The 26240-nt window shown below is 31.9% G+C and overlaps 1 protein-coding gene across 4 annotated transcripts in view; it reads right to left on the reverse strand.

The window, feature by feature from the left end:
• The window catches only part of LOC111509500 (3'-5' RNA helicase YTHDC2), a 68379-nt gene extending 42793 nt beyond the window's left edge, over positions 1-25586 (reverse strand). Inside the window, exons 1-3 of one of the 4 annotated variants that reach the window (XM_074185791.1) lie at positions 25369-25586; positions 18665-20055; positions 6052-6563 (exon numbers count right to left, since the gene is read on the reverse strand). In XM_074185791.1, coding sequence (XP_074041892.1) covers positions 6052-6563; positions 18665-20055; positions 25369-25406 — 1941 coding nt within the window. In that variant the 5' untranslated portion in view covers positions 25407-25586. Of the gene's footprint in view, positions 1-6051; positions 6564-18664; positions 20056-20326; positions 23097-24997; positions 25293-25368 lie in introns of those variants that run through there. The other 3 variants (XM_074185811.1, XM_074185806.1, XM_074185797.1) reach the window with 3 other exon arrangements.
• Between the last annotated feature and the right edge of the window lie 654 nt (positions 25587-26240).

Below are 26240 nucleotides of genomic sequence, written 5' to 3' on the forward strand. Positions count from 1 at the left end.
CCTATACTTCATTATCTATTTAAATTTTACTTAACATATGATACTGAAATCTTTATATGTAATGTTCATTGTCTGGCTACATACTAGTTTAAATCTCAAATTTTCAAAATCTAAAATTTTTTACATACTTTTTTTACTTATGATGCACAATTTGGAACCTTTGGTGTGGTAATGAATATTACTGGAGTTTTTCTTTCCAACACCAAATCGTTATTTTTAACACCTCGACACGTGTTTCGATCACCAAGTGATCATCTTCAAAGAGGAAGATTAAACTGGAAACTAACACGAAGCTAACGCTATTATGCTATATAGATATCCCATTTAGGTAAACCATCCAGGTGTACCACCCATACAGGTATACCAATCTAAATTAATTTTACAATTTTGCCTTATCTATTATTTTACAATATATGTTTAACTGTTATAGCTGTATATAAAACAATTTTCAGCTATATAAAAATTAATTTCACAATATTGCCTATCTAAATTTATTTTTGCATATATTGTAAAACAATAGATAAAACAAAATAGTTGCGTTGCAGTGAAAGACAGGACGAATCCTGTTTTTCACTGCAAAGCAACTATTTTGTTCAATTCCATATTCGAACTCGGAATAAGAATAAAAAGCAATTTGCTAGTCTTCGGCGATTTTTTTGTTATAACCATTCATACGGCGTTCTCACTCAAAGTGATTCCGGAAAATCCGATATTTATTCTGTTATTGGGAAACTATTTTTATGATTATACTTCTTACAAAGATATTTATTAGTGATAATGTATAGATTAGATTTGTTATGAATCTATTGAAAACACTTTTCCCGCACCAGAACAAAAATACTGTCTATCGAGGCGCGATTCGCTAATCGTGACTCCAGCCATGAAAGCCTATGCTCTTATGCTACTTCACACCAATTTTGAAGAATTTTTTGAATAAATCCATATCAGGACAACAAATCGATTGGGCATTCCAGAATCAAATGATTAAGGTTTTCCACTTGTACACAATCACAGTATAAGTTTTGTCTACATCCTATTCGAAAAAGATGTGATACAGTTAAGCAGTGTTCTGTTCGCAGTGTTTTGGGGCCTCTCCTATTCATTATTTACCTGAATGATATCAATTTTGTAAGAGGCTATGATTTCCTTAACCTTTTTGAGGACAATACTTTAATAACATGTTATGGTATTGACCTAGTTGAAACAGTAACGAGACTAAACCATGTTTTAAACTCATTCAAATCATTTTTGAAAACTAATAAGATTAAATTGAATTCAAAGAAAACAAAGGCAATCATCATGAGTACAAAATACAAATTAAAAAAAAAACTACCAACATTTACACCTAAAAATAGAAGGTGAAAATCTGGAATGGGTTAAGGAATTTAAATATCTATGTTTTATGATAGATGATAGACTATGTTTTAGAAGTCACAGCGATTACATCTGTAAAAAATATCAAAAAAGCTATTCTTTCTATCTAGAGTATCCCATAACATGTATCTCTTTTCCAAAATTACCATTCTATAGGACGATTATTGTGATTATTGTGCTAGCTTACTCTACCTGTTGGACAAAAACTGTTTAATGACTTTACAAAACTTCAAAATAGGGGTATGAGAATCATTCTGCAATGCAATAAATATGTTTCAATTGATCTGATGTTAAGAACTTTGAACTGGTATATTGTAAATAAACGCCTGTTTTTCACGACAATGGTGTTCATTTATAAAATAACAAAAAAGTTAGTCCCAAGTTATCTTAGTTCATTTATTACATATAATAATAAGATCCACACTTATCCTACAAAAAACGTGAACAATTTCCTTATAGCACAAACTCGAAATGTAAGCTCAATGAAAATCTTATTCTTCAAGGGCTTAAATGATTTCAATAACCTCTCAAATGAAGTGAAAAATTCACCGTCTCTAAACACTTTCTAAATTCGTCTAAATGAATTTCACCATTGTACATGTAAAAAGATGAATTATGGAAGGCATGTGTGTGAGTGGGTTGTGTTGCTCATGTTTACTGAGGGTACTAGTACATGAGTATAATATGTGTATATTTCAATATCTGATGATTGCGACACTATAGATGTATTTTTATATTTTAGCAATCTATGTTTAGCATTAAGTACTTTTATTACTAATTACAAATATTATAAATGTATGTAAATTAGGATGTTCCTATTTCAAATAAAATATTATTATTATTATTATATTCATATGATTGTAGATGCCTTCTATCGCTATGAGGGAATGTTTTATAGCTATGTTATGTTAGGAATGCTTTTTTATTGCCGTCAATGTTCAAATGTCCTGGAATCCATGCAATGTAAAAGGCCATTCCGTTCTCGATAATTTCATGAAAGGCGACATAATCGCTACATGTAAATAGCTTTATTCATATTGGAAACCGCATAACCAATCAGAAAACATATTAACAGCTTTAAAGTCAACCAAACGAAATATAGTACTCTTCAGATTGAAAATATTATATTACCTATTCCAACCACAAATCTAATAAAAGGTTCTACTATATATAATGGAGATAAGGAAAATTAATAGCTCAATAATTTCAAAAACTACACCTCACGATTCGATCTCCACGATTTGATCTCCACAAAGTTTGTGGAGATCAAATCGTGAGTTGTAGTTTTTGAAATTTCTATGGATCTTCATCAAATAAAGGCCGAATCAATCAGAAAAAAAATAGGTCAATAGTTTTTAAAAAAGCACTGAAACCTTCACTAAGTGAGAGGCCATATTATTGTACTGCTGACTTTTTCACTTAAACATTTCAAATCGGATTTAAAGTCACTTGGAGTTAGTGTAATTATCCTGGTCTAATGTGGTATCGTATTTGATGTACCTTTATTTATTATTGACTAATATGTGTTGTGTATAATGTGGATTGTGGATTGGTATAATGATGAGTTGGGGGTGTGTATCACTTCCACAAATATAACTATAAGTAATATGGCACAAACCATAGCAGATAACTTTGCTCTTAATAATTTCTCTCAAATGAACACAATTAAAAACTGTTATGGCTGTATTTTGTATTTGATTTTTTCAAATGAAAATGAAAGTGCCACCGTGGAATTGTCAAATGATGTACTATTACCTTGTGATGCATACCACCCAGCTCTAAATATAGTTGTCAATTTTGAAAATGTCCATGCAGAATAACTTTTAATAGTTTTAGATACAATTTTGAAAAAGGAGACTATATAGGTTTAAATTATTACTTGGCCGGAATAAACTGGGACGAAATATGGGGTAATATAACTGACATAGATAAGGCAGTTGATAATTTTTACAAGGTGCTGTTTTATGGTATGCAAAATTTTATTCACGTTGTGCGATTTAGAAAATCAAAGTTTCCTCATTGGTTTTCAAGTGACTTAATATACTTAACAAAAAAGAAAATAGCACACAAGAGGTTTAAAAAAAGTCAAAATTGGGATGATTTTTTGATATTTTCCAACCTTAAAAGACAATGCAATGAACTAAGTAAACACAATTATGATAATTTTGTACGAACCACTGAATAAAATATAAATACAACAGGAAACCTTAAACAGTTTTGGAATTTTATTAATAATAAAAGAAAAAATCCTGGTCTGCCCGAAAATATGTATTTGGGTGATCAGTATTTTGAAAATTGTAATGATATTGTAAATAATTTTGCTATAGAATTTCAATCTATTTATAAACCTAATGAGCTGACTAATATACCAGAAATTAGTTACGATAATACCCTCCACATAAGTAACTGCACCATTAGTCTGGGAACAATTCTAACCAAGCTAGGGGAATTAAACATTAATAAAGGTCCTGGTCCGGATGGAATACCAAATATTTTATTGAGAAACTGCCAATTTACACTTGCAAAACCATTATTAGCGCTTTTCTCTTCTCTGAAATTTGGTATATTTCCTCTTTATTGGAAATCAAGCTTCATAACACCTATTCATAAATCTGGTGATAAAGCTAATATACAGAATTATCGCCCAATAAGTATTATCAGTGCTACACCCAAAGTGCTTGAGTCCACAGTATGTGACAAAATCAAAGATTCAGTTAATCAAGTTCTTATAGATGAACAACATGGCTTTACCAAAGGCAGATCAACAACTTTCAACCTACTGTTATTTTCACCGTATGTGTTGAATGCTTTGGAGGAGAAACATCAAGTAGATGTCATCTATACTGGCTTTTCCAAAGCATTTGACACAGTGAACCATTCAATTTTATGTGAGAAATTGAAAGCAATTGGATTTTGTGGAAAACTATTGGAATCGCTGATAAGCTATATTAGTAAGTAACAGATCTCAATATGTGAAAGTCAAGGAATTCATATCTCACGAAATTAATGTTTTATCAGGTGTACCACAAGGAAGCCATCTAGGGCCGGTTCTTTTCAACATTTTTATTAATGATATCAGAGTTAACTTAAAATATACTAACATCTTACTTTTTGCATATGATTTCAAAATGTTTAAGACAATTCAAACACCAGATGATTGCTTAGTATTACAAACAGATTTAGTGAATGGTGTTCACAAAATGATATGAAACTCAACGTGAATAAATGTAAATGTATGACGTACTATCGAGTACATACACCTGTAAACTATGATTACTACATATCGGGAGAACTTTCAACACGTGTCGAATTTATAACTGATTTAGGAGTAGTGATGGATAAAAAACTGAATTTTCACCTACATTATAATTATTTTATAAACAAAGCAACAAAAATGCTAGGCTTCATTTGTCGTACTTCCAAGAACTTCTCTAATATTGAATGTATAAAAATGCTGTATTTCACCCTGGTAAGATCAGTCTTAGATTATTGCAGTTCCATTTGGTCACCCACCTATGAAAGTCCTGCACTTAACATTGAACGAGTACAAAACAAATTTCTTACATTTTTGGCGTTCAAGTTAAAAATGCCCTTGAAGGACCATTCATTAGATGATATTCGTAGGGTTGCAGATATAATGAAAATAAGTAGTCGTAGAGTGGAAACTGACTTGAAACTCTTATTCCACTTATTGAATTCTCTTATTAACTGCCCTGCGTTGCTAGCACAAATTGTTTTACAATTTCCTTCTAGAAGTACAAGGAATACAGAAACATTTGCAATAGATTTTCATCGTTGTAACTACGGTAAACATTCTCCCCTGTCTAGTGTTGTTATTGGTGGTAATAAAGTCGATCTGGACTTCTTTTCATTGAACGAAACAAAATTTAAGTTTGCATTACGCTCGCTCAGAAATAAATTATAAATGGTAATAAATATAAACATAAACATCCTCAATTATTGAATTTTCCATATCTTAATCATTCATTTATTTAATTATTATTTCAATTCAGTAAATTTATTTTCTCACTGTTATTCTTTGTTAATAAATTAGTTTTACTTTTAGCAAGTAAGTTAGATGTAATTATTTGTTGTATTCGTATAACTTATTGTGAAATCTCTTAAACTTAATTGGGTGTTACTCGTTAATGAATAAATAAATTGTAAATTGTTATATGCCTTATTTTGAATTATTCAGATAGTTAACATAAGTAGATAAGCTTTGTCGATAAGAATGATTATTCTTCAGGCAATATAGTGTAATTCTATTTATCTCTCTCTTGTTCTCCCCGTTCTTTTCTTCTTTCTTGTTATTCCTGTTCCTTCTGTTCCTACTTTCAGATTATCTTTGATATTCGACAATTGTAGATCCATCCCACAGATGGCTTATCCATAGAGGTAGATGTCATCGTCCTTATTTGAATGAGTATCTACATGTTTGCTCTTTCAATCTACCTTTTGTCAATTCTATCTTGTGAAATTTCTTATAAAATTTTGATACATTTTTCAAATGTTTACAAAAGTAAAAATATTAGGAATTGAAATTATTTCTTCTTTTTGTTTTATAATTACTTTCCCACTAAACAAGAGAGAACAATTCTTCATGTTATCAAAAAAAAATCATGTCAATAACAATGATATATATAAATAATATTGTAAAGAAAGTATTTTACTCACTGAATCATAACATTTCTCCTTTGCTTTACCAGTGTCAATAACAAAGACCACATCATCTATCGTAATACTAGTTTCGGCAATGTTGGTTGATAAAATAATTTTTCGCTTCTGATGTAACTTCTTGAACACGTCTTGCTGATCTCTAATATTCATTGAACTGTGTAGGAAAAAAATTTTGTATGTATCATGTGACAGAGATGATCCCCTTATCCTATCACTACAGATCAGTATATCATCATATCCGGGAAGAAATACCAAAATTGACCCTTCTTGTTTACTGTTATGTATATTTCCAATCAATGTAACTATGAGCTCATAATCTATTAAATCATCAGGAGTGTTTTTATCATATAACTGTAATAAAATCTCTGCCTCCTTATTCGTATCGGTTCTACTACTATCATTTTCTCTTCTACTTTTTATGTAGTTTAATAGTCCAAGTATTTCCGGATTATCACTAGCATAATCAAATGCTGTTTTTCCTATATTGCACCTTAAATGTAAATTCGCACCTGCAAAATAATGTATTAAAATTAATATCAAGAGAAAACTCATTTTTTCTTTAATTTCACCAATGATGCCAACTAACATTAACGTCAACAAATCCATATATGTCTATGAAATAAGAAATTATGCATGATAAAGAAGAAAAAATATAGGGAAATATGAGTTCAAAATGTTACAGACAGTTATAGATTGCTGACACAGTAAGTAGTTTGTTGATCTTAAAAGCTCCTCTGCAGGAATATCCTGTATTCATATTGCAGATTATTCTAATAATTTTTTTTGGCATAGGAAAACTCTATTCAACCCATGACATGAGCCCCAGATGATTATCCCGCCTCATAGTGGAGTAAAAATTCGCATAATATACTGTAACTAGTGCTTCAAGATCAACATTTTTTTAGAACTGTCATGGAGTATGTTACCGAGAATAGTCTATCTAACTAGCCAACTTAAAGTGTCATCAATGTATATGCCTAGAAACTTCACTGAAGTATTGCAAATGATTTTTTGATTGTGCATAATAATGTTTTGTGGTGTTTCTATATATTGTTATTGATTTTGAACATTATACAATTTGTTCAGAACTAACTTATTCTCTAAAAAATAATATTTGAATTGTTCTATTATTTTGCCACACTTTTTTATAATATCAGGTAAGTTCGTGCCTATTAATAGAAGGTTGATACCATCAGCATAATTGATCATGTGAGCAGTGTTTATGTCTGCTATAACCTCAATAATATTGTTGATAAATATAATAAATAATATTGGAATATGAATTCAATATGAATTGAACCAGTCGCAAGATTTTCCACGAATTCCATATTTATAGAGTTTCCATAATAAAATGTCATGATCTATGCAATCGAAGGCTTTAGATAAATCCAAGAATTGAAAATTTTATTTTCAATACTTTTCTGGTGTTTATGTGTTTTAAATTGTAGATCAAAGTGAAAATTGAAAGTTTTACTGAAATTTGAGAAAGCTTTTGTACAAAATTCACTTATTGATTTGGAATCATAATATCGTCTCTGAACTTTTGTTATTGATTGGGTTTTGTTAAAGTCACATAACAACACTTGCCCTGAGTGATCAGATATACCTGTTTCAATAACTATCCCCTTTTTATCACCTTGGAGTTTCGTAATTATGTTATTTAGGCAGGAAATTGAATGGAGTAACCCTTGTTGGTTTGTTGATGGTTGAAATGGAATTATAAGTAGCTAACAGATTTCTGAAGTCTACAGGTATTGCTTGTAAGAGAAAGAGTGACTGCTCTGAAATTTAGTTATAAATAATTTAACTTCACTTGATGGGGACCTGCAGATGCAAACTATATTGAACTTTGTTTCACCAATTTTGTAGGCTGCACTGGAGCACTCAAACACATAGTTTTTAGCTAAGACGTTCAGTTTGTCGAAATTTACTTGATCAAATCATCGTCGACATAAGAAAGGTGAAAAAGTGGTGTGATTCCAATCTTTTATCATTCAACATCGACAAAACAAATGTCACGTTTAGGTGTAACATAGGGGAAGTATACTTGGAAAATGTAAAAATTGAAAATTTGAAGAAAAACAAATTTTTAGGGCTCTTCATTGATGAAAATCTAAAATTTTATTCCCATGTCGACTACTTATGTAGAAGACTAGCAGCAGGATGTCATGCAGTGAGAGTTGTTGCAAGAGAGTTAGACACTACTATTACAAGATCAGTTTATTTTGCACAAATTGAGTCCTATTTACGTTATGGAATTTGTTTCTGGGGAAATTGTGCACAATTTCGTTTCAATATGGTATTCTCTCTACAAAAAAGATCCATCAAATATTTATGCAAGGCTAGCTACAAGGATTCATGCAGCCCATTATTTGTGAAGCAAAAAATTCTGACCTTAGTATGTCTTTTTATTTCGGAAACAGTGTGTCTTATCCACAAAAAATATAAAAATCAATTCGATACCACCTCAACTTATAATACATGTCAGTCTTACTTCGTTTCCCTTCCAACTCCTACTCTAGCCCTTACACAAAATTCATTATTTTCAATAGCAAGAAGTTATTTAATCACCTTCCCATTAATTTAAGGCGAATATATAATGAAAAGAAATTCAGAAAGAAAGTAAAAGAATTCCTTATTAGGAGGCCCTATTATAGTGTGAACGAATTCTACCAAGGCTCTATCGAGTAATTGGCATGTAGCTGTGAGTAAACAAGTTATTGAAATCAACATGAAATGACTGTCAATGTTCATTACGTAGCATTATATATTTACATTTAGTGTATATTATGTATCTAGTATGTAAGCATATGTAAAAATCACTGCAAATATTTAAAAATTGTACACTGGCTGAAGGACTTTGGTCGATGGCCCTTTGGTATTCACCAATAAATGACATTTATTAGTATTATTTCATTTACATTTACTTAATATTCATATATTCATGTACTTATATTTGAACCTGTTCAGCTGGGCTTAATTTTTTGTTCTGTCCATATGCTCTGCTCTTGTTTCTAAGCATTATTTTATAGTTTATATTTGTTGATTTATTGTCCCATATACACGTTTTACTTTACTAGACTTTGCCACGAATGTGAAGTCAGCCACGAGTTTGTAGCGTGAGCCTACTGCACACGGCGTCAGCGGCATCCAAAATGTGTTGTAAATTGGAGAACAGCTACGACTATTTCCAATAATTAGTGAAAATTCACTGCAAAATGTTCTTCGAGAAATGAATATTGATTCATTATATTAATGAGAGGATCTGACCTGTATCTCATAATATTTTGCCAGGCAAAAAACCTATCTTCACACAACTGTAAACTTCAATAAATCCATCAGAATATTCGTGGATGGGGATTTTTTTTTGCATGATTACATACTATGAAAGGTGCTGAATGAGACCTATATCTCAGAATATTTTGCCGGGCAGAAAAAGTACCCCCATACACCCTTTTATGTTTTCAAAATTAAATTCAATAACTCCATCACAACATTCGTGGATGGAGATTTTTTTCCATAATTACATACTCTGAGACGTGCTGAATGAGACCTATATCTCAGAATATTTTGTCGGGCAGAAAAACTACCCCAACGCACCCTTATTTGTTTTCAAAACTAAATTCAATAACTACATTAAAATATTCGTGGATGGGGATTTTTTTTCATAATTACATACTATGAGAGGTGCTGAATGAGACCTATATCTCAAAATAATTTGCCGGGCAGAAACGCAACCCCCACGCACCCCTATTTGTTTTCAAAAGTAAGATCAATAACTCCATCAAAATATTAGAGGATGGGGATTTTTTTTGCATAATAGCATACTATGAGAGGTGCTGAATGAGACCTATGTCTCAAAATATTTTGTTGGGCAGAAAAACTACCCCCACGCACCCTTATTTGTTTTCAAAACTAAATTAAATAACTATATTAAAATATTCGTGGATGGGGATTTTTTTTTGCATGATTACATACTATGAGAGGTGCTGAATGAGACCTATATCTCAAAATATTTTGCCGGGCAGAAACGCAACCCCCACGCACCCTTATTTGTTTTCAAAAGTAAGATCAATAACTCCATCAAAATATTAGAGGATGGGGATTTTTTTTGCATAATAGCATACTATGAGAGGTGCTGAATGAGACCTATGTCTCAAAATATTTTGTCGGGCAGAAAAACTACCCCCACACACCCTTATATGTTTTCAAAATTAAATTCAATAACTACATTAAAATATTCGTGGATGGGGATTTTTTTTCATAATTACATACTATGAGAGGTGCTGAATGAGACCTATATCTCAAAATAATTTGCCGGGCAGAAACGCAACCCCCACGCACCCTTATTTGTTTTCAAAAGTAAGATCAATAACTCCATCAAAATACTAGAGGATGGGGATTTTTTTTTGCATAATAGCATACTATGAGAGGTGCTGAATGAGACCTATGTCTCAAAATATTTTGTCGGGCAGAAAAACGACACCCTCACACCCTTTTATGCTTTCTAAATTAAATTCAATAACTCCATTAAAATATTCGTGGATGGGGATTTTTTTGCATAACTACATACTATGAGAGGTGTTGAATGAGACCTATATCTCAAAATATTTTGCCGGGCAGAAACGCAACCCCCACGCACTCTTATTTGTTTTCAAAACTGAATTCAATAACTCCATCAAAATATTAGAGGATGGGGTTTTTTGCATAATAACATACTATGAGAGGTGCTGAATGAGACCTATATCTCAAAATATATATGCCGGGCAGAAAAACTACCCCCACACACCCTTTTATATTTTCAAAATTAAATTCAATAACTCCATTAAAATATTCGTGGATGGGGATTTTTTTGCATAATAACATACTATAAGAAGTGCTAAATGAGACCTATGTCTATGTCTCAAAATATTTTGTCGGGCAGAAAAACTACCCCCACGCACCCTTATTTGTTTTCAAAACTAAATTCAATAACTACATTAAAATATTCGTGGATGGCGATTTTTTTTGCATAACTACGTACTATGAGAGGTGCTGAATGAGACCTGTCTCGAAATATTTCGTCGGGCAAAAAAAAATACCCAAATAGAGGTAGAGTGACAGACGCGTTTTTTTTCTTTGTGGTTTCCCCAGTAGGCCTTTTCCACAATGAAAATAACAAAAATAAAATATAAAAATAACGTAACTTCAGATAATAAATTAAATAAAACTCTTGAATATATAACTTAACATATAAATAATATTATATATTATAATATTTAACAAAAGTAACTTTAAGCTTCTTCGTTAAAATTATAGACTCTAATGAATGGTGAAATCATAAAGTAAAAATTTTTCTTTGTGGTTTCCCCAGTAGGCCTATTCCACAATAAATATAACAAAAATGAAATATAAAAATAACGTAACTTCAGATAATAAATTAAATGAAACTCTTATATATAACTCAACGCATAAATAATATTATATATTATAATATTTAACAAAATTAACTTTTAGCTTCTTCGTTAAAAGTATAGACTGTAATGTATGGTGAAATCATAAGGGAAAAATTAGAAATGACAAGACTTATATAATGACACCTTGTGTAAACAATAGAAAATGAAAAGCATCTCAGGATCAAAATGAATTCAAAGTGTGTATCTTTCTACGAGTATTATTGTTATAGATTCACTTGAACTTGAAATTGATTGATTATGTGGCAGTAAGAAAAATATGGCACAGTAAACATTTATGGTTTTTAAAACTGACACAAGAGTTGTGAAAATATCTGTGACATATTTTGAAATTGGTGTTCAGAGTTTGTGCAATGGTAAATCCACATATTAGACACAAATCTTTTTGATTCAAGTCTGCATTTTCTAAAACTATTCTCATCAGATCATTCCTGAATAAATCCATATTGTTTGGCTTCATCAAAGAATCATTTTTCAATATTTGACTGAAAAAATACAATACATATACCCCGCAGTTATATCCATCTCTTTGTTTGATATGAGCTATACTTTCAGTTTTCAACTTACACATTTCAAGTGGTAAACATTTGTTCGTGATTTTTACATAATTTTGAATAAAAATTTGGAATTTTTCTCTATATAGGTCGGCCTCATTCGAAATATTATTATATCTGGGATCAATATATGTAAACTGTTTAGTTTCCAAATCGGCTAAAGCTAAGACCCAATGGTCGCGATTTAGAAGAGTACCAATTATTATTGGAAGAATAATTTTTAAATTATCTTTTATTTCAGGTAGTTCTTCATAAAAAGTAGATTCTAATTCATTGCCGCAATGCATTATGGAGTAAGTTTCATTTGTTGTAAATAATAAAATGGATTCAAGAGGGTGTTGTTTATACAAAGCCGATAAGCAGTAATTCATTGCGAAATCTGTTAACCATTGCCTTCCATATAAAGTTTTGAAATCGTTAAATCGTAACTCTGCTGAAAAATTTTCTTGTACTTAGCTACGACATAATTTCCGTATTCACCGCATTTATTATAATATTTTGAGTTTTTTACGAGGCCATTTTCAAAAAAGTCTAGAACAGGATTCACTTTCTGGTTATTTTCAATAATTTCATTTATTTCGTCCTCTCCAAAGTTTACATAATGGAATATTATGGAATATTTTGTCTGCGAATGTCAAATGTGTCCTGAGAGTTAGTTATGAATAATGAATAACTATTCAAAAGAGAAAGATTTATTTGAATTGAAGGGGATATATTTTTAGGAGTGATTAATTTTTAGGAAAGAAAGTTTTTGGCTTTCTACTACTCCATCTTGATATTTTGATGGAGTTATTAAATTTAATTTTGAAAACATAAAAGGGTGTGTGCGGGTTAGTATGTAATTATGCAAAAAAAAATCCCATCCACGAATATTTTGATGGAGTTATTGAGTTTAATTTTGAAAACAAATAAGAGTGCGTGGGGGTTGCGTTTCTGCCCGGCAAAATATTTTGAGATATAGGTCTCATTCAACACCTCTCATAGTATGTAGTTATGCAAAAAAATCCACAACCACGAAGATTTTAATGTAGTTATTGAATTTGGTTTTGAAAACAAATAAGGGTGTGTGGGGGTTGCGTTTCTGCCCAGCAAAATATTTTGAGATATAAGTCTTATTCAGTACCACTCATAGTATGTAATTATGAAAAAAAATACCCATCCACGAATATTGTGATATAGTTATTGAATTTAATTTTGAAAACATAAAAGGGTGTGTGGGGGTAGTTTTTCTGCCCGACAAAATATTTTGAGACATAGGTCTCATTCAGCACCTCTCATAGTATGTTATTATGCAAAAAAACCCATCCTCTAATATTTTAATGGAGTTATTGAATTTAGTTTTGAAAATAAATAAGGGTGCGTGGGGGTTGCGTTTCTGCCCGGCAAAATATTTTGAGACATAGGTCTCATTCAACACCTCTCATAGTATGTAGTTATGCAAAAAAATCCCCATCATCGAATATTTTAATGGAGTTATTGAATTTGATTTTGAAAACATATAAGGGTAATTTTTCTACCCGGCAAAATATTTTGAGATATAGGTCTCATCCAGCACCTCTCATAGTATGTAGTTATGCAAAAAAATCCCCATCCACGAATATTTTAATGGAGTTATTGAATTTAATTTAGAAAACATATAAGGGTGTGTGCGGGTAGTTTTTCTGCCCGACAAAATATTTTGAGACATAGGTCTCATTCAGCACCTCTCATAGTCCATCCTCTAATATTTTGATGGAGTTATTGAATTTAATTTTGAAAATATAAAAGGGTGTGTGGGGCTAGTTTTTCTGCCCGGCAAAATATTTTGAGATTTAAGTCTCATTCAGCACCTCTCATAGTATGTAATTATGCAAAAAAATTCCCATCCACGAATATTTTGATGGAGTTATTGAATTTAATTTTGAAAACAAATAAGGGTGCGTGGGGGTTGCGTTTCTGCCCGGCAAAATATTTTGAGATATAGGTCTCATTCAATACCTCTCATAGTATGTAGTTATGCAAAAAAATCCACATCCACGAATATTTTAATGAAGTTATTGAATTTAATTTTGAAAACATATAAGGGTGTGTGGGGATAGTTTTTCTGCCCGACAAAATATTTTGAGACATAGGTCTCATTCAGCACCTCTCATAGTATGTTATTATGCAAAAAAAAAACCATCCTCTAATATTTTGATGGAGTTATTGAATTTAGTTTTGAAAACAAATAAGGGTGCGTGGGGGTAGTTTTTCTACCCGGCAAAATATTTTGAGATATAGGTCTCATTCAACACCTCTCATAGTATGTAGTTATACAAAAAAATCCCCATCCACGAATATTTTAATGGAGTTATTTAATTTAATTTTGAAAACATATAAGGGTGTGTGGGGGTAGTTTTTCTACCCGGCAAAATATTTTGAGATATAAGTCTCATTCAGCACCTCTCATAGTATGTAATTATGCAAAAAAAATCCCATCCACGAATATTTTGATGGAGTTATCGAATTTAATTTTGAAAACAAATAAGGGTGCGTGGGGGTTGCGTTTCTGCCCGGCAAAATATTTTGAGATATAGGTCTCATTCAACACCTCTCGTAGTATGTAGTTATGCAAAAAAATCCACATCCACGAATATTTTAATGTAGTTATTGAATTTGGTTTTGAAAACAAATAAGGGTGCGTGGGGGTTGCGTTTCTGCCCAGCAAAATATTTTGAGATATAGGTCTTATTCAGTACCTCTTATAGTATGTAATTATGAAAAAAAATCCCCATCCACGAATACTGTGATGGAGTTATTGAATTTAATTTTGAAAACGTAAAAGGGTGTGTGGGGGTAGTTTTTCTGCCCGACAAAATATTTTGAGACATAGGTCTCATTCAGCACCTCTCATAGTATGTTATTATGCAAAAAAAAAACAATCCTCTAATATTTTGATGCAGTTATTGAATTTAGTTTTGAAAACAAATAAGGGTGCGTGGGGGTTGCGTTTCTGCCCGGCGAAATATTTTGAGATATAGGTCTCATTCAACACCTCTCATAGTATGTAGTTATGCAAAAAAATCCCCATCATCGAATATTTTAATGGAGTTATTGAATTTAATTTTGAAAACATATAAGGGTGTGTGGGGGTAATTTTTCTACCCGGCAAAATATTTTGAGATATAGGTCTCATTCAGCACCTCTCATAGTATGTAGTTATGCAAAAAAATCCCCATCCACGAATATTTTAATGGAGTTATTGAATTTAATTTAGAAAACATAAAAGGGTGTGTGCGGGTAGTTTTTCTGCCCGGCAAAATATTTTGAGATATAAGTCTCATTCAGCACCTCTCATAGTATGTAATTATGCAAAAAAATTCCCATCCACGAATATTTTGATGTAGTTATTGAATTTAATTTTGAAAACAAATAAGGGTGCGTGGGGGTTGCGTTTCTGCCCGACAAAATATTTCAACATACGGGACTTATTCTGTATGCCAAATTAAATACATTTTAAGAAAAGAATCCTCATCTACAAAATATTTGAAGAAATTATGGATTTTTCTTTAAAAATTATTATATAGGGAGTGGGGGTTGATTTTATCCGCGACAAAATATTTCAACATAGGGGTTTTGTTCTGTATGCTTCAATGAATATATTCGAAGAAAAAAATCCCCACTCACGTATGATGTGAAGGAATTGTGGATTTTTCTTTGCGGTCATTGAGTAAAGTCATTGCTTGCCACGAAATGGATACTCATTTTTGGAACCGCTGATAATGGGGTCTCCATGGCTAGAACTCGTGGCTACTTTCACACTGATGACTTTGCCAATAAGATGTTCAGATCTTTGGTATTAAAGCATATTTTGATTTGATTTGACCTTATGCATCACGTTGGTTGATGCTATTTCCTAAACTTGAACATTTTGATGCATTAGATTTTTTTTTACCTGGGAATACTTTGTGTCTGATTTCCTTCTAAAAAAGTAACAGGCTGGTTTGAATTTCTGTTTTTTGTATTTTGTTTCTCAAGGAGATGATTGCCTCTCCTGAAGTTGAATAGCTCAAAACCTATATTTACTTGTACTTAGTGTCCGTAGTTTTTTATTTCAATTACATGGTTTTCTGATAATTGTTCTGTTTCTGCTTCTATATTTTCTTCCTTTATATTATCGGGTACTTTGGTTATGAATAGCCAGTGTTAATCACCTTCAACACTTTCAGTCATCACCCGAAGACGATTGTAGATACCAACAATCGAAACGTCGTGAACTAACGTGACTTGGAATCTCTACACTTTTTCATTTTTATTATTTTCTTTTTGCATTCCTTTAATTTTTATTTATTCAATTATTATATTTTTACTTGTAGGTTATTTCACTATCATTTCATTTCAGGTTTATTGTTGCTTAATATAATTGTTATTTTCAACTATTCTTTTTAATTATTCTTTTTTACTTGTTTCAGGGATTTCAAATCATTTTAATTATAATAGACAATGGAAGTCCGAACTAGTGAAACTCATCACGAAACATTGTCAATCACCTTCAAACAAACACCTTCAACACTGTCGATTTTTATTTTACTCTTATTTTCACAACTCCTGTGTCGCCTCTTGAAAACCTTAACTGTTCTTATTATCATCATTTAAATGAATAATATCTGCCATAAACCTCCTTTGTTCATTTTCTAGAGCATTTGTTTCATTTTCAGTTTGTGGCTTATTTTCAATTTTAGATTTGTTTATTGTGACGCCCTGTATGTTGTGATTTCTCACAATGTCTAATTCATCCATATGTTGTTGAATGTGTTTTCCTGGTTATTTATTTTGTTTTTTATTGAGGGATTTGTTTTTCTTTAATGGATTCTTCATTTTTTGTTGGAATTGTTATACTGTTTTATGGTTTGGGTTGGTCTGTCTTTAATTGATTTTTCTTCCAAAAATGCAATTTTTGTCTGCAATAATGGATTCCTTATCAGCAGAAATTTGCCTAAGTAATTTATTTTCCTCTCTCAGGAAGTCTTCTTCAGATAAATAAAGTAGGTCATCGGCTTGTTTATCTATTCATCCGCTTTTTTTGGTCACTAGATTGCTTGAGACACTTTGGATGGAAGTAGTCATTACATTGATACACTTCACTTTGTTTACTACTTTTTTCGAGCAATGTTTACAAGTAAAATTTTCGTTTTCTATGGGAGCTGGCGGCGAACAACCTGCTCGGCCCGCCATATAATTACCAAAGTGTGAAAAATTATGAAGATATTTTGTGTTCTCCAAAAAAAAACTCTCAATTACTTTTTGACACGAAGACAAGGTGGAACAGCATATGTTCAATGCCAGAGTGGTTCCTCCTCTTGAAGAACTGTATTAGTTGGGGTTCTAATGCCTAATAAAATAACAGTGAAAACGATCTGTTGGAGGGATGCAATTCTTCATACTGTAGATATATATTTCAAATTCATGCTGAAGAAGATTTGAAAAGTGATGATACCATTCAATAGAGCGAAAGAATGTTCAACCAGGAGAATAAAAGAACGAAGATCAATCATTTCTAGTGTTTTCATACTTAAATAATGCCAATATTCCTTATGAAATTGGAGGGGATCAACTGTCAACCAGCAATTAATAGAATTGAACAGAAATTATTCTTGTTATTTTTTAATAGGTGAATTATGATTTTCACCAAGTATATTTATTCACTTCAGTAAAGTTTTGTTGCAATATTAACGTTTTGTTTCAATTTTTTACTTTATAAATTAAATGAGACTCATATTCTCAGTGGAAAATAAATGTATTTGTATGCCTAAGGATCTACACTAAATGATTTGATGAGAATTATGCAAGGTTTAAATAAAAAATTTCAAATTTCAAATGACTCAACTGTAAGTTGAGGTGGTTCTGGTTATCCCTGACAAAAATGGATGCAAGTTTTTTGTTCAGTGTATAAATTAATAAATATCACAAAAATAGAACTTTTTTTTGTGAAAAATACTTTGGTTTTAGGCCGTAACTTATCGGGGTAAACTAACAAGTTTACCCTTTCTACACCTGTATAAAGTTTTTCATTTTAATTTCATTTTTCGGATCGTGGAAGGTGAAAATACCCAAAAGAGGTCGATAAAAAACTGATTTTCGTCCACCAAAAATGACTTTCTTTCAATAACTCTTATTCCGTCATGGTGGATTACAACTATTACACATACAATAGGCATAACTCTTATTTCGTCATGGTGGATTACAACTATTACACATACAATAGGCATTACTTGAACTTACAGAAGAGAACTGTCATATCAAACATAAAATAACATCTTTGTAAATGTGCAGTAGGACACAAAGCAGGACTCTGTAAGGTGGGAGATTCAAAACCACAAACATCGCAGCTAATATCAATAAGTTTTCAATAAATGATAAGAATTTGTTCATCATATTTTTCTGAATATTGTACAAATATTGTCAAACCTATTATACAAACAATTGCGAATTACTTTTCAAGCAATACTTATATCATATTAAAGCAACTTTAGATCTATACTTATATCATATTAAAGCAATTTTAGATCTTTTTATCTTTTAAAATATTTGCTAAATATTTTCTACAATATTGACACTGTTCAAATTTTAATTGAAGGTACTTACCCATGTTGCACAATCTGCTAATGAATTCTTTATCGGCAAGAAATGCAGCAATCATCAAAGCTGTTCTACCATTTTCAGAGTGTTGATAATCAACAGATACTCCCTCAGACAAATAATACATGCTTAATTGAGCAGTCGCTTCCTCATAGTGAATTCGGTAATCATAGTTTTCACTAAAATTCATATATTCCTCAAGTGCATCATCTACTAGTAAATTTTCTTCTTTACCGGCAACTTCAGATTCTACAGAATACAAAGCAACTGATTTTTTGTCTTTTTCTTTTTTTAGAAATGCTTTCATCTTCTGTGACATGTATTTGGTTAAAACAAGAATATTCTCTAGAAACATGGTTTCAATTATATACAGACGTCCAGGAATAGTAAGCACTCTTCCTTCTCCAAAGTAATCCAAAAATTTGTTAACATCAACTGTTGCAGACATCAAAATAATTTTAAGGTTAGTGTATTTGCTGACAGCTTGTTTTAAACATATTAAAAGAAAATCAGACAATTTATCCCTCTCGTGAACTTCGTCTAAGATGATATGAGTTATATTTTTCAATCCATCATGCCCACTCATCAAGTTCCTCAAAAATACCCCTGTGGTACAATATATCAAATTAGTCTGCAAACCGTATTTCTGTTCCAGTTTAATATGATATCCTACAGAACCACCAACTTTATCACTTCTCTCAAAAGACACTCGTTCAGCAGCTGTTATTGTTGATATCCTTCTAGGTTGAGTGCAAATAATTTTACATGGCTGTCTCATTTCTGCCATGTCTTCCATAATGAATTGTGGAACTTGTGTTGTTTTTCCTGAACCCGTTTCAGAAGAAATAATCACTACTCGGTTATTCCTGATAGTTTCTATGATTGTATGTTTTTTCTCAAAAATTGGAAGATTTGATCTGATATGCTCAATATTTTCAGAAATCATCAGCTGACGAGGGATCTCAGCAGGTGAGTTGATTAACTTACCAACGATCTTATCCCTATATAATGTTCTAACATTATTTTCCATTTCTTGATATGAAGGTGCAGGAGCTTGTACAAAATCGCGTAAAAACTTTTGTGAATTTGGACTTGGTGTGAGAAGAAATGATTGATTAGACAACTGTTTACCTCTCTTTTTCAAATGTAACTTTCTATCTGGCTCTTTCCCGAAAGATTTGGAAATAATATTCAGTTTTTGAGCTTTATTGTGGATATACTTCCTCTGCAAGTTGTTGAGATTTGCAGAAAATATATATTCGTTAGCATCTGGATTATCCAAGAACTCTTTAAAAATATTGTCTATTTCTATTCGAAGCATTTCTGGGGTTGCTTCTTGACATTTGGGATCAAATTTTCGATGTGTACTTCTTGAAGTTTTAGAGTGATGGTTATATCTGTGAACAAAACATATTACTAATACCTTGGCCAAATGACAATTAAACTATATATACATATATATATATATATATATATATATATATATATATATATATATATATATATATATATATATATATATATACATATATATATATAATATGTGTGTGTGTGTTGTCGTTGAGTTCGAGTTGAATCGCGTCTGTGTTGTATGGAGAATTGCGGTACCTATCAAACGAGTGATGTAACACTATTGTCTCTCTTACCAGAAAGTACTAAAAATGATACCTTTGTACGTACATTTTGTCCAAACTTGATATCTTGTAATGTCATCAGTTCTTAAACAGATATTGTACCAATTTTCAAGGTAGGCACACTAAAATCAAAAGGAAGATTTTTTATACTAATTGAATTAGTTGGGAGATATATTTCCCTTCAGGCAAGCAGATCAAGAATTCATCTTCATTGGCAAATATGGAAAGAAACGAAATGGATCTGGAGTATAAAGTCAAACTGTACAATTTAAAAGTGAATGTCACTTTTATGATACACGGAAAAAATCTGTTGACATGGATTTTTCTTAAAAAGCTGTGGTCCCCATTCCCATGAAAGTTAAAACTTGTTGAAGCTAAGCATTAACGGGGTCTTACTTATTGACCTGAAATTCCTAGTACGAAAGGTCCCGAAGATCAAATGGACTAATTGAATGAAGCTGAAGAAATCCGATGGACATGTTGAAAACTAGTCGGGGTTTTGGGGACAATTCAAAGAAAGTTGGTACCTACTTCGAGCAACAAAAACTGATACATCTAGACGGGAATTACAGAAGAGGCCAGTTTTTCCAGAAACAAATTTGTAATTGAGATTTACACAAAAGTGAATCTTGTACTCAAACAATTGTCATCAGAAAGGTCTTTATCTACTCAATGATAAAACTGAAATCAAGTCAAGTGCATAGGAGTCACTAAGGAGTTGCTACTGAAAAATATATGGCATAGTTGTTTTTCTTGATAGAGATAGACAAGTAGATACCTTATAGGTATCATGAATGAGTTTAACCTACTCATTACATCGATGACAGTACGTAATGTCATCGACGACATAAGTAGATTAAACTCATTCGTGACAAGGTCGTAATTTTATTAATTGATTGAGTGCTTTATTTTGTAACATTATACAGTTTGGTGCTGAAATGGCAAAAAGACAAGTGTCTTATTCCGAAACATCAATGTCCGCCATTGAGGATGACAGTGTTTCATGTTAGTGAAATATTACCTTTTTTCGTATTACCTTTCGTATACGTAGCATTCCTGTGAATGATATCTGAATCAACTACATAACGAATGTTTGGAGTAAAACCTAAATAGGAAAAAGTGTTTTTTGTATAATTCAATGTTCATATGAAATTAGTTGTTTCAAAAGTATTTTTTATTTCGTTTAATTCAATGTTTATATGAAAGTAGTTTTTTCGAGAGGGCGTTTTTCTTCCAGTTTGTGTCTGAAAGTCACTTCTTTTCATGATCTATACATCTTTGAAGGGAGTTAGAAATCAATTGCGTTCTTCCTATATGTGGAAGGTTCTCACATTTTTTTTGTGTAACGATGGAGTAGAAAGCCAAAACCTTTCTTTCCCAAAATGAATATCTCCTAAAAATATACCCCTTTCAATATAAATACGATTAAGGTCTTTTGAAATATCGATTTCAATTTCTTGTGCACTTTTTTCATAGCAATTTGAAATGGTGTCATCAGCAAATATTTGTAATTTACCAAATACATTTACTGTAGCCAACGAATTGAAATTTATAAAAAATAAAAAACAGGTCCTATTATTGACCCTTGCGGTACCCCGCATATTTTTTTAATTAATTATGTCGCCCATATAGACATATAACATACATCATTTTTAAACGAACTTTATGGTTCACAGTATAAAATGCTCTCTTCAGGTCTAATGAAAGAACTCCATGTTTTTTGTCTTCTATATATGACGTATCAAATGTCCTATTGACTATAGATATCATTTATTCACATTATGAAAAAAGCTATTGGTATAACGCATCAAAATGGAATCTTTAAAGATTTTTCAATGAGATTCTGATTGTTAATGGAGCTTTAGACCGTAGGCACACATCGGAATTGACAATTATTAAATCAATTTTCGATATTATTAACAAAAATGTTAAATACTAAGGGTTGAACAATATGGCCCCATGGAAAACTCCGGAAGTAACTGTTTGTAGATTTGCAACTGTTCATGATGCTACAAAACATAATTCTCTGAGAATTCTGATTTAAAAATAATCAGATTGATTAAGAGCCCCCTGGAAAAACAACATGTTTTATTGAGAAATGAACTATATAGTGACATATTAGTAAGAGTAATGTGTGATGGTAGAAAAATCATTTTATTCGAATAGAGTCGTTCAGTCCAACCTAATTTCAATGGTGCTTGTTTATTTATCTGCACAGGTAAATCTCACGATAAGCTTTTATATCATGTAAAACTTTAGAGCATGTTAATAACAGCATTTTTTAAACATGACTTTTACGTTTGATTCATTTTTTATTTTTCAGTTATCACTGAACATATTCCTCAGTTTGTTTATTTCATTCAATGCATCTTTACAGCATTTGTTTGAACACCACCAACCTATTCCTAACCTTTGCAGAATTATGACCCTAAAATTGATATAGCAGTCATTTTGTTTTCTGACATTTTGTATTTTTAAACGCTTAAACCTTTTCTTTTGAAACCCATATCATGGAGGTGCATAAAAGAACCTAGTCTACCATCTTTGGGAGTCCGCCATATTGAATATAGGATGAAGTTATCTCGTTTTTCATATTCTTTCAGCAAACTTTTCAATTTGATACAAATATTATGAAAGTGCATAAAAAAACTAGTTCACAATCTTGAGCGGTCCGCCATATTGTATTTAGAGTTTTCTGATTGATTCATCCGTTACTTGATGAAGATCCATAGTAATTTCATAAACTACACTTTTCGATTGGAGTTTGTGGAGATCAAATCGTAAGGTGTAGTTTATGAAAAAAAAAAAAAAATTAGCAAATCTTTCATTTGATACCCATATTGTAGTCCGCCATCTTGGGTGGAACGCTATATGGGATTATTTGTTGCATTCTTCCCATTCCTTAAGAATGCTCAAAAAACTAGTCCTCCATCTGGGGCAGAATGATTTCAGTTGAATCATGAGTTGTCATTCAAACTAAAATTTCAGCTCAATTGGTTGAGGATAAGTGCTAAAAAATACCCAGCCACACACACGCACGTACGTACTTACGCGAGCGCCCTTGACACAACACACATACGATCATATGCAATCGCCCCCAAGCTGATTTTAACATGTAGTTCTGTCACCCACTTTGTGCAACCGCCATGAATTCTGGAGTGTTTTCGCATTTGAGGCAACTTCTATAGTTGGACAAGAGTAATTTTTCATCTGGGCCAGAGCCAATGTTATCATCTTGCACATTATTCAAAAGATTGCATGCAAATAGAAATTGATTGATTATCAATGTAAAGTACATTGTATAATTTACTTATCAAATACGACAGACTTAAATTGGGTTTTGTTGGTATTTATTTGCTTAAATTTATATAACTTTTAAAACTCAAAAGAAACCATAACACACCATAACTCATTGACCTTATTTCTATTATCATTCATGTTGGTAATGGTTGACAGCTATAAAGTAAACTGCATACAATACTGTTCCATCGTACAGCACTTGAAGGAAAAAATGCATAAATGTGAAGTGTCTCCATGACTGGGCTTTGTCGCTGCTGTGATAATCACCTTCTTTAGAAAACAGCAGTTATTTTATATTCATCATGTAGAAAAATACGTTATAAATTCTTCAAATCAGGATTTGATTGTATTTGCAATGTGTATTGACTTTTTGGGAACAAAATTCAAAAAACAAGATTTCCAATTAATGATATGTATGTAGCAAGAAATGTGGAGAACTGGAGGACGAGTTCCATGCCTATGAATACATTTGTTTAAAAGTGTTCAATATATTTGATATTTTAGCTATTCATTTTAATTTCATTTGTTCTTTCATATAGTTTTCAAATCATAGTACATATTAGATAATGGAAGTCTGAACTAATAAAATTCACTATGAATACCAGTTGAACCTTTAGTAAGATTATTACTTTGAGTAACCTTAAACTTCAAATATGTCATAATAGCGTGATTATATACCATATATACATTAAAAGATCAGCATTTATATTATAACTGCTCCAAACTTATGTTATGAACCTCATCACACCACCCTCGATGAAATGAACCTGAATTCAAGTAGTCGATATCTTGGAGGAAGGGACTGTCTATCTCCAGCAATTCCAATCCAACGTGAATCGCTACGTTCGCACATAAGGTCTAGCATGCGGGCCTTATCTGGAAACTTCTACAAATAAACCTCCCTCTTTATTTTATCAGGCTAATTGTCTCTTATCTCTCCAACCAGCAAATCTGAATCAAAGTGAATACCTGTCTTTCCAACCCCCTAACCCCCTGGAGTCCCCCAAGACTCGGTTGAGTCTCCTTCTTCTATTTTTGTCCACGATGCACCCACAACCCAAAGAATACTTCAATACTTCAATACGCCGATTCTACATTCTACGAACACAAACTAAAACCGTGATAAACCAATTTGCATTTTGGTATAGTAAGTGATGAATCAAAATGAATGTCACAAAAACACAAATCATCCTTATTTAACACTCACACACCACAACTTGCCCAAGACTAACCACTGACAACTTGTATTTCAGCTTGTTGAGAGAAATTCCTGCTCCAAAACTTGGTGTTTACTTTCAACTTACATTGGTTACCAAGTAAAATGTAGAAGAATGGGTCTGTACTAGTTAAAATAGGTAGGTACTTTTGAAACAAATGGCACTGTCTTCATTGGAACAAATAATACCTTGCTAAATAAATGTCCTCTATCGAGAATTTCAGAACTATTTTCTTGAGAAGTAAACATTTTTTGAGTGGCAAGAGTCAAATGGAAATGCGTAGAAGGAATCCCTCCACTAAAGACGTTATACTCCCTCAAAATAAAAAAACGAAAAAGATGACCAGATCTTTAAAGAAAAGTGAATCAGGGCCAGCTCTTTTGGGTTTGTTAGTTGTTTTGACTATTTCAATTTGGAATGCAATTTACTGATTCTTTATCAGTTATAAACCCTTGTATGTTGTTGATGCCATGATGCAAAATGTCAGATTGGAAATAATTTGTTAAATCAAAAGTATCCTTTTCAGTATTATCACTTATGACGTAAATCATAAACCTACCTGAAATTAGAGTTTTGTTCTCTGCTTTTGCCTTCCATATTTTTGATATTGATATAACAAATTTAATAGAAAATCCTCATTCTTCACAAGAATATTGTTTAAGTAGTTTCCAATTGGTGTATTGGAGAAACAACAGTTTATATTTTTGATTTCTGGAAATTTATCGGCTTCACCGCTTCGGCACCATATTGCACACAAACAATAGGCAACTTTTAATGGCGGGAAAATTTTGCCCAAGGATGTGTTCCAAAAGTCAGCTGAAATGTGTGAATGGTTGAATAGTTATAGCGATTATAGCACAGACTTTTTCTGCAGTCGTTTGGTATCATCAGAGGTATAGTAAAACTGACAGTAATTTGTAGAGTGGTTGAGTTTCCAAATAATTGAAATTAAAAAGAACCACTGAAATTATTTTAGAGAAACACGACAAGAAAATCATTATTCAGGCCAACGATAACTATCGGAGAGTCTCAAATCAGCTAAGGACCCCAGAGAGACATTAGCGACACTCGGGGTAGGTATACCGGACCCCTTATAGCTGCGGGCCGGTCTACATTGGAACTACGAAAAGAAGTTGTCGTCTCGGACAAATCGGCTGTATCTGAACATGTTTTCAAAGAAGGCACTGACATTATCTGATTTGAAGATACACAAATACTCTATAAAACCCAAAATCGCTATTCAAGCGATAAAAAGTAAATAGAAATTCAGAAATATAGGGATAATTTCAATTGAAAGGAAGAGGCACTGAACATCAATAAAATCTTGCTACCTGTGCTTGATTGTACACAAACAAGGTTATTTAATTCAATCAAGAGAAACGAAGCCCTGCCAACCAATGCTGATATAAAACCGGAGACAAATTCGAACAT

This window comes from Leptinotarsa decemlineata, unplaced genomic scaffold (assembly GCF_025532065.1).
Source record: "Leptinotarsa decemlineata unplaced genomic scaffold, Ldec_3_MD MMD2_P_RNA_scaffold_2, whole genome shotgun sequence".
NCBI lineage: Eukaryota > Metazoa > Arthropoda > Insecta > Coleoptera > Chrysomelidae > Leptinotarsa > Leptinotarsa decemlineata.